At 41.0% G+C, this 10,046-nt stretch overlaps 1 protein-coding gene across 2 annotated transcripts in view; it reads left to right on the top strand.

Moving 5' to 3' along the window:
- The first annotated feature begins 857 nt into the window (after positions 1-857).
- The window catches only part of LOC121656015 (cGMP-dependent protein kinase 1), a 92,610-nt gene continuing 83,421 nt past the window's right edge, over positions 858-10,046 (top strand). Inside the window, exon 1 of one of the 2 annotated variants that reach the window (XM_042010971.1) lies at positions 858-1,496. In XM_042010971.1, the coding sequence (XP_041866905.1) occupies positions 1,240-1,496 (257 nt within the window). In that variant the 5' untranslated portion in view covers positions 858-1,239. Of the gene's footprint in view, positions 1,497-4,575; positions 5,168-10,046 lie in introns of those variants that run through there. The other variant, XM_042010970.1, reaches the window with a different exon arrangement.

Here is a 10,046-nt window from a genome sequence, read left to right as displayed (position 1 = left end):
ACTACCTGATCAGTGAGATTTAATATGATTGTAACATTTTAAACACTTGCAAAGTGGACCGATTTGGAAAAAGACAGTAAAAAAAAGATTTGATCAAATATCTGTTTGAACGACTCGTTTTGAATCTTTCGACCATTAAAATGCTTAGTAATCTGTAACACTTTCAAAGTTTCCAACTAAAACGTTGTCCTCCACAATTCAGTTGTTTTGTTTCCGCCATTTTTTAAATCTTTCCTGAACTCATCATGTCACTTAAGCCCCACGCACGTGGTTCATGAGCAGAAACATGCACCACAAACCATCAGAATCAGTGTAGACATGCTTATTTTTATTTTTCCCCCAATAATCAAATCGTGGAAAAGTTTAAACTAATTCTTTTGATCAGATTGAAAAGTCATTCTAACTGAGACTGACCGGATACACTGAGGTGATTACATGATGCATTTTATGCTGATTGAATGTCAGATCAGCTCAGAAGTGCTCCATGTACACTAAACTAATGGCACCCTGACTAGACTATTACCCCTCCTTTGCCACCCCATGTAACATTTTTTAGATCCGCCACTGGAAAAAAAACCCAAACAAACAAAAAACAGAAGCCAAAGTATTGGAATATGAAGGTCATGTGCCATAAAGGTGGGTTACTTCCACTTCACTGATGTGGGCATATACCAATAAGTGAACACTGCAAACGGGCTCAAAATCTCTGTCCCATGACGCGAATGCGAGTGCGGAACAATTGATTTTTGCCATAGGTTATGTCAGGGAGGTGATGCGTACGCTTTTGTCGCCCAAAGAGGATGTGCACATAAACAAATATTGGTTGGCAGCAGAAGCGGCAGCGGCGGCTTCCTCTGTGGTGTGTTTGCAGCGTGCGAGGCGGTGAACTGCAGGAGTTGTCTCCGCTCTTCAGTGTCAAGTTTGACGGCCTGCGTGCGACCTCTGAGTGAAAGGGCTGTTGTAATTGCGTTCTTATTCTCAATGAAGGATCTTCAGCAGCTCCCAGGAGACTTGGTGGACCGTGGCGTGGCGCTGCTCCATCAGCCTTCCGCTCCCCAGCTTTAAACGCCCGCTTTGCTTTTTTTCGTCTGAAATAAACAAGTGGGCAGTGAAGGGGACTCTCGGAGCATCATCACCCTGCGCGTATTAAGACAGGGATTTGTGTTTACGAAACCTGTGCGAGTGCTTTTTTGGACACATCGCGGGAGAATCGCGGCAAAGTAAAGTGCAGATTTCAACATGAGTGACCTGGAGGACGACTTCGCCAAGATCCTGCTGTTGAAGGAGGAGAGGATACGGGACTTGGAGAGGCGGCTTGCGGACCGGGAGGACGAAATTCACGAACTTAAGAGAAAATTGCACAAATGTCAGTCTGTTCTGCCCAGTGCTCAACTTATTGGACCTAGGACCCGCAGGGCGCAGGGCATCTCCGCGGAACCCCAGACGCACCAGGACCTGTCAAAGCAGACGTTTCGGAAATATCCCAAATCTGAGTGGTAAGAGAGTTTCAGCAGGCTGTGGTACTTTATTACTCCCCTACGCCCATGTGCCCGCTGTGTGTCCCATCTTTCTCTTTTGCGTTTTCTTTCTTTTCACAGGCGGAATCAAAATATTTTCCATGAAAGCTTTAAATCAATACTCGGCTATTAACACTGTTTCACTTTGACAAATGGATGTGCATGTACTGATAAATTCTACACGCTCAGACACATAAATACACAAGTTAGTAAGTGTCTTAAGTTTCCTCTCTCCACATTTTTGTTTCTTTTTTGCCCAAAAAGAAATACTGTGAGCCCCCCCCCGTGCGCGCAGCACACACACATACACACATCACTTTCTCTTAAGAGAAATTGAGAGCTTTGCCATGAATGAAGGAGCATTTTCATTCTTGGGGCCGATGACGCAGCTTCAAGGCGAGCTCCAGAAAGAGCTCCTAATTGATCAGATCCATCATGGCAGTCCCACGGGACATAGCCTGGAGGAAGTGCTATGCATTATTGGCTTTTAGTAGCTGGACGCTGTGGACCCAAAGTGCATGTCTGAGGATATTTAATACTCCATTAGAAAATGCTTTGTTTGACCATATGCTTCCTTCATCACCTTTAGATGCTCTTTTTAGGTTTACAGTGGCTAATTTAGAGGGTTTCACATGAGGCCTGAAGCTGAAGTCATCACATCCAGTTCCTATCATATTCAGTATCATCTTCATTCTTTTCTGTTTTTACTTAGAGAAAAAATGGTCAGTTTCTATAGTCATAATCCAACAGGATAAATGACTTGTCACTCTCACAGACTCACAAACACAAGAAGCATCAGTCTGCTGGCACACCACAACATGGCAATAGGGTTCAAATATCAAGGATGCTAGACAGTTTACAATCTTTATTTGCATTAATAAAGTACAGGGAACATCCTCATTGTACTCATTAGCAGATGAGATGTTCAGTGTACCTTCAAAGAAACACAGAAAAAGTCCTTGTCATATACAGACCAGACCATTCATAACTGAAGGATGTCATGAATGGTCTGGGTTTCATTGAGAAATTCTAATAACTAACAAGTTTGTATAGCTAATAACTAACTAATAGCTAACACACTGCATTTAAGATAATGGCACATGGACTTATAATCATCTATTGCAATCCTTTCTTTGACCTACAGCCAATGAAAATAGTTAAATTAATCACTTGAGCAGATGATTCATGGGCATTTCTTGAATAGGTTTTCAGTGAACAAATAGGTTAATTGCATGTGACCATAGACACAGAAATAGACGTAAACATGTTTGGATGCACGCAAAGCACTAGTTAGATGATTGCTCTTGGTGCCACTGGTATCTGGAGGAGGCCGTCCATTGTGCAGGGTCGGAGACAGTGTGACCTCCCATTAGAGTCAGGACATGGCACCAGGCGGCGGCCCGCCCTGCTCCTCAGATTACAGCAGCATGGAGCAACGGATCCAGTTTCTATTGATCTGCATAGGAAAAGGGCTGAGCTGGATGACTAGAGAGGTGAAATTTAAAGCGCAGAGGATCTTTGAAGGACAGTGGGAGGGCCTTCTGATGTTGGATAGATCCAGGGATCCAACAGTTTGCAGACTGTAGCTGAGCCAGAGGGCACCTGCAGTTTCCTGATGGGAGTTAGGAAGTCAGCTTTGCTGCTGCTCAAGCTTCTCTTGACAAAGATAAAAAGTAATTTAGGTTTTAATGAACTCAGAGCTGAAAAGATTTTGCATTACTTAGAAAATGTGTTTTTATTAAGAGTACACAAAACAAATCTTTTGGGAAAATTGGGCACACTTGCTTTGTTACATTAAAGTTTCATGGAGTGCTTTGATTTGTCTGTGTGATGTCTGGGAACAGCTTGGCAGTGTTTGTGTTTTGATACTGATATGTTTTTTTTCATATTTGTTCTGGGGACACCTCTAAATACATTTCATCACTTATGTTTTTACTCATATTATAATGACAAGTTGCACATTTTCTATTTAATTGCATGCGTCACAACATTCTTTTTCTTAATCATATTGCTAAGAAGATAGAAATCAAACAATATGACTCACGACACAGAAGGAACTTTAATCATTTTTTAGCTCTAGCAGAGGGATGCTGCCTTGTAATTTTTTTTTACCTGAGTTGATTGTTGAACTTACCACAAGAGGGCAGCTGTGATCTTCTATTAAGTATTCTACCTCCATTCAGATTTTGTTTACAAGCATTATGTTAGGGAAAAATGCCTTATGCCACCACACAACACTCTAGACACAGCCCTAGAACACACCACAGCCCTGGAAATCTCGTTCCCCCAGCTCTCTGCGCTACCTGTCAAACAGAGCCACCCAGCAGTAATTGCTGTTCTGCCCTCAGTAAGCCCCAGTCCTATCAGATTGTCCTTGGCAGTTTATTCTCCTCTGAATTTGTCCAGCGCACATGGGGCCAAATGCTGCTCTTCGAGCTTCAGATGACTCATTGGGATCATGTGGACAGACACCAGCAGCCTCTGAGTGCAAACAACATCAGATTAGATGAGGAATGTGAAGCTGCTGTGAGGAGTCCTGAGCCTGTGGCATTGGCATCTTCATCTCTAATGTTGCTGTTTGACATTTTTAAAGATAACTGCCTCTTGTAGTCACAAAATTTATTTGCTGGGGAAATGGAGCTACATGCTTTCATTGATTTATGTTTTTTAAAGCACCAGTTGAGTTTAAATATATATTTTTCATATGTTGTCCTTATGCAGACAAAACAAGTTCGACACAATACAAATAGAACCGCCTCCTTTCCGAACTGCGCTGGGGTTCATTAAGTTTTCCATCACCTTCAATTTCCATTAGGGCCCCTATCCTCAGCAGCCTCAGGGCAAGTAACAGAGGTATGATGACTGAACTGTGGCTGTATTTGCAGACTTCATTATTTATGTGAGAAGAGAGCTGCTCTTTCTGGAGTGGCAGGCTGCACTGTGCCACGGATTCCTGTAGGCGCCCTTCTCGCCACGCGCTCTCCCCGGGTCGCAGCCTGACGCACTCGGGGAGGACTGTCACACCGCCGAGGGAGGGGAGGGAGAGAAAGCGAGACAGAAGAGACAGAGACAGTAAACTTTACATGATTGTGCCTAAGATGCTTTATGAGTTCACCTTGGCAATAGCGTTTTAACAGACTGCGCGTTCTACCCTCAAATCATCAGCATCGCCTGTGACGGACAGTGCTGAGGAATCTCCTCGCAGCAGAGACAGGAGCTGCTCTCTCTGAAGCTGTTCATGCCGGATAAAGTTTGCGCGCGGCGCGGTAGAGGAGAGAGGATAAAGACTCAACTGTACACCGTTCGGTGAACTTATTGGGAAGTCTCTCGTCGCCGCCGCTTGAAATGGGCACATTGCGCGACCTCCAGTACGCGCTCCAAGAGAAGATCGAGGAGCTGCGCCAGAGGGACGCGCTCATTGACGAATTGGAACTAGAGCTCGACCAGAAAGATGAGCTTATACAGAGGTTACAGAATGAGCTAGACAAATACCGCTCTGTCATCAAACCGGCAACCCAACAGGTCCACAAGCAGAACGAGCTGCAGGAGCAGCATCGGACAAAGAGGCAGGCGATCTCAGCCGAACCCACTGCCTTCGACATCCAGGATCTTAGCCATGTCACCCTGCCTTTCTACCCCAAAAGCCCACAGTAGGTGTCCAAACTCAACTCTGACTTTAAATAATCACCATAATATAATTTAGTCTTAGTTATGTGTGTCTTCGTCTTTTACCACCTGTGTGATCCCTGTGCGTAATGCTACGTATGGAACAGCAGATATTTCAACTGTAGCGCGCACACGGAAGGGGTTCTGATTTCACACCCCCACACAAAAGCAAATGCGCGCGCGCTTTAACTTGCACGCATGCTGGACATACTATAATGTGACATGATGTCTGCTACTAATTGAGCAAAATCAGGAAAATATAGTGACAGTTATCGATAGTAACACGGTCGAAAGTTCAATATCAGGAAGCACGCAGGTAAATAAATAAAGAATAAAAGGAGAAGAAACAGAAATGCCATCCTATAACTGGAAATTAGGTTGGTGGTGGCAGCAGCTCTGTGTTTTGTCCCGGAGTTGGTTTTAAACAAGTTGTAACTTCATAACAGTGTAATAGCCTCTCTGTTTATGTTTAGGCTGCCTTTTGGCTGGCTAATACCTCACTTTTGTTTGCAAAACTCGCAGACATGTCCCTCTGCTCAGTTTGGTGGTCTGGATCTCAAACTTAAGGCCATAATTTTTTTTTTAAAAAACATAACTCACCTGACAGTTTACAATTAAAGGTTGAGCTCTTTGGAGCTCCCCAGTTGGCAACAATATTTATTCTTCATTCTTAAATCACTTGCTAAAGTATATTGAACTTGCTAGATGTATTTCAACACTTAAATGTGGTAGAACATGTGGTATGCACTGCACTAGCACTACATGACAGCACCTGGGTCCAACTGGACTCAAAAGCGGTCTGACTATCACTTAATTATGACGTCCCATCTTGTTTGAATTCATGCTTGTGTTGTTCTTCCTCTCAAATGTAAGTCGCTTTGGATAAAAGCGTCTGCTAAATGACTGTAGAAAAAAAAAAAAAAGATAGAAATAGAACATCAGAAAAGAACTTTGAATTTAAAATATATGGATACTTAAATAAAACTTTGCAATTCTTATCAAGATATTTCCAGCATAAGAAAAAAACACCACTTTCAGATCTTGAAATGTAATCAGAAATTAATTTTGTTATTCTGCATGCACGCACACACACACACACACACACACACACACACACACACACACACACACACACACACAGACACACAAAACTTAAATGATTTTATAAAAGTAGATTGAAAAATGAAAGGTTTTATTCAGCTGAGCAGCAGAAAGATCGTTAAACTTTGCTGTAAAACATTAAAACAGACTCTTCTGTCTATTTTTTCTTTTGGTGTCACTTTTGCACATAATTGTTCAGTCATAGTCGCTGGCTTGGAAATGCAGATGGGAAGCCACACCTGAGTGTCCATTCATGTATACAATCATCCACACTTTAAACCTACATTTGTATGAGATATTGTGCACACACCCTTATCAAAGCATGTGTAAAGTACCAGCTCCTCCAAAAACGTGCTGGATTGCGCTTCATTCTGATCTTTTCAAATACTTAAGTCCATGTTATGAGTGATGACTTTATGAGGTGATTTCATTTGAGGAACAGATTAAGGATTGGAAAACTTTTAACAAAGCCTTAATGTGACATCAGCTCTTGTAATAATCTTCACAAGAATACTCAAAGTATAAAATGACCTTATATCTAAAAGCTTGCTGTAAAAGCAAACCTAATGGCAGCTTCAACTGCCACACATTTTCACACTGTTCACTAGCTAAATGATGGCATTTAGTTTTTATCATCTCTCTTCTAATAAGCGTTAACATGAAAATTGCAGTGGAAAAACAGACAGGCCTTGAAATGCAAATAACCAGAGCAGGTTTAGGCACTGTTGTCTTGTTACTTCAGCGTTACCATTATCTACCAATTATATTGGACACTTTTGCTTCAGCAACTTAGTAAAGTTTATGTTTTACTTTGCAGATAAAGAACAATTTGAATCAATATAATTTGGTTCCATTAGTCTGCCTTTTGTGAGGCATTTCAAATATTCAATTTTGTTAATTGCTTAACCGGGAGCAGATTTAATTTATCCATTTATTATAAAGTACACAAGTGTCCTCGCAGGCAAAAATGCTTCATTACATTTCCTTTGTTTTCATTGTTGAAGTGCAGCGATAATGCTTGTTCCATTTGGCCAAGGGTTCCACTTTTTTTCATTCATTGTTATCAACTTTATCCTTTTTTTTTTTTACAAGGCCCATGGTGCATTCTTTGCACATAAAATATCCATCCCTCTCTCTTGGTGCCTGTGTTACTTTTTTGCCACCCCTCTTCTTTTTTCCTTCTAAAAGAGCATATTTTCTCCTTTTAAGGAAGGCTGAACTTGCTCAGCCCAAACTTCAGTGGATGAAAGCAAATATGTCATTCTCACAAAGCAGTGGGAGGCAGATGTTTTTACAAGGGTCTGGTTGGAAGAGGTTGCTCAACTATGGCCATGATCAGGATTGAAAGGCTCAATGTCTCCTGGGTGTAAATATAACAGAAACAGGGTCAACGAGGCACATTTCCAGTGCACTGGAGGTCAGCTTTCGGAAAAAAACAAAAAAGAAAAAAACAACAACAAAAAAAAACAACAACAAAAAAACCCCCAAAAAACAAACAAAACAAAAAAAAAACAAAACAAAAAAACCCCAAAATCCAGCTTGTTCTTGTTAGAGTTAATCTGCTTTGCGTCTCCACAGCAATGCACGGAATTAAGCCTTTACTGAAGCGTCACCATTTCAATAAGGTCGTCACAGCCCCCTAAACAGCCCTTCTTTATTGAGGGTATCTTGCAAAAATTTAATGAGAGATGAATATTAAAGCCAAATTATCTTCTCTTCCTGCTGAAAAAAAAGGGAAGCTTGAACAAAGATTGTGGGGTGAAAAAATGATAAAAGTGCAAAATCTTTATCCTTCCTTTAAAAATTTGTAGCAGCAATATGTCTAGACTTTTTTTCACTTTAATATAAAACGACACAAAATTCATGTATTTAACAGCCGAAGTTCAAACCAGGAACCTTCTTGCTATGAGGTGATGGTCCTAATCACCACACCACTGTGCAGCCTGTGTTTAAGTCATGTGACTTATTTCCTTTATATAAAGCCAAAGCTAAACTGAGGAAACAGAGTTTGAATATGCTGTTCCCTCTATGTGGAATCAGTGAATCCCTTGAGCATAGAGCTGGTCTTGCTCAATTAGTTCCGACAAATTTTAAATTAATTTGTGTCACGTACATCTGGCTGTATATGTTATGACTGATCCTTCCTTCCTATTATAGACCTGCGATGACCGTGATGGTTCATTTTTCTTTTGTTTTATATGTCTTAAGTTGTTTCTGCAGTATATTTCTCAATGCAAAGCACAAATCCAATGACCTCTGCTATTGATATATTAGCTTTTGAGACTAATCCAAGACTAATAATCCAGCTGATGGTAAAAAAAAAGAAAAGAATCAACGTGCTTGAAATATGTAGATGCTTGTGTTTAGAACTGGGATTTACAGAACGTGGCAGCAGTGAAAACTGCTTTTCACAGTATACTGGCATTTCTCCTCACACTGTTTTGGCAGTTTTACCACACTTGCACACTTTTACACTGTCTGTCTCATGAGAGGCAGATACACGTGACCTTAAAAGTTCAATGTGAGGAGAAGTCATATGCTGACTATAAAACACTAAGATATAAACACATGAATGTGCAGAGGGGTTTGTTTTAATAACACAGATACAGAGCTTGGCACTTGAATAAACCTGTGCACTGCTGATATTGAGGCTTGATGCTCTGTTTGCGCAGTTGTGTGGTTTGTGGGAAACACAGCTGCTGGCTGGCCTTAGTAGAGAACTGCTTCATATATGTCTTCAAGACTGTTTGCCCTTTCAGCAGTAAGCTTTCCAGATGATAAGCATCGACAATGCACTGAAAAAGGGCAGTTCTCAAAAAGGCATGAGATGGTTCACTATATTTTCTGAATCCTTTAAGCTAGGGATAGTGGGTGTTTTCTGTGTTATTAAGGTATGAAAGCTTCCCCTCTTTCTAAGAGTGTTCTCATCTGTCGATGTCACATGTAATAAACCTCATTCATTTAGCTGCCATGTTAAAAACCAGCCTCACAGCGCTCAGTACAGAAGCTCATACTGTGTGGTGACATACTTTAATGAATGAGTGATCCCAGCTCACCCTGGGATCTCACCCATCTCATCACCTCTATCTATCTATCTATCTATCTATCTATCTATCTATCTATCTATCTATCTATCTATCTATCTATCTATCTATCTATCTATCTATCTATCTATCTATCTATCTATCTATCTATCTATCTATCTCAGAGAATCAGACTGGTGTTAGCTCTGAGGATTCAAACTTTACTGCACCTGGCTTTTATTCACTTGCTGTCAACACACTGACACCTTTTCTGAACAAATATCTCCCCATCAGGACAATCAGCTTCGTCTGATGTGTACTCTTTCACTTCCGAGATAATCCTCTTCAATCATAATGTCCTCTGCCAAACATTTACCGTGCTTTTCCTTTTAGCCTGGTTGAAAAGTACTCTTACACAAATGCATGTAAGCTTTAAAGTTAAAGTTAATTTCCTCTCTTCTTTGCATAGCGATTGCAGAAAATGTGTACAGCGGAATACCCTACTGACTCTGCAGTCTGAAGGCCAAATTGGCTTTCAAAAGGGCCGTCTGAATGGCAGCAATCGGCTTCCGTTAGGCATGGATTTATCAACTTGTTCCAACATTTGAAAGGGAATAAAAAGGCTTCACCTTGACGAATTTAAAATGAGCATAAGTTTTTAAAAAGCTGCACTGCTGTTTGAGTTAGGCTGTAATTGCCATATAAATAGTCAACATGCTGAAGAGATCAACATCCTTCA

This window comes from Melanotaenia boesemani, chromosome 16, assembly GCF_017639745.1.
Source record: "Melanotaenia boesemani isolate fMelBoe1 chromosome 16, fMelBoe1.pri, whole genome shotgun sequence".
Classification (NCBI taxonomy): domain Eukaryota; kingdom Metazoa; phylum Chordata; class Actinopteri; order Atheriniformes; family Melanotaeniidae; genus Melanotaenia; species Melanotaenia boesemani.
This window is presented reverse-complemented; position numbering and strand designations above follow the sequence as displayed.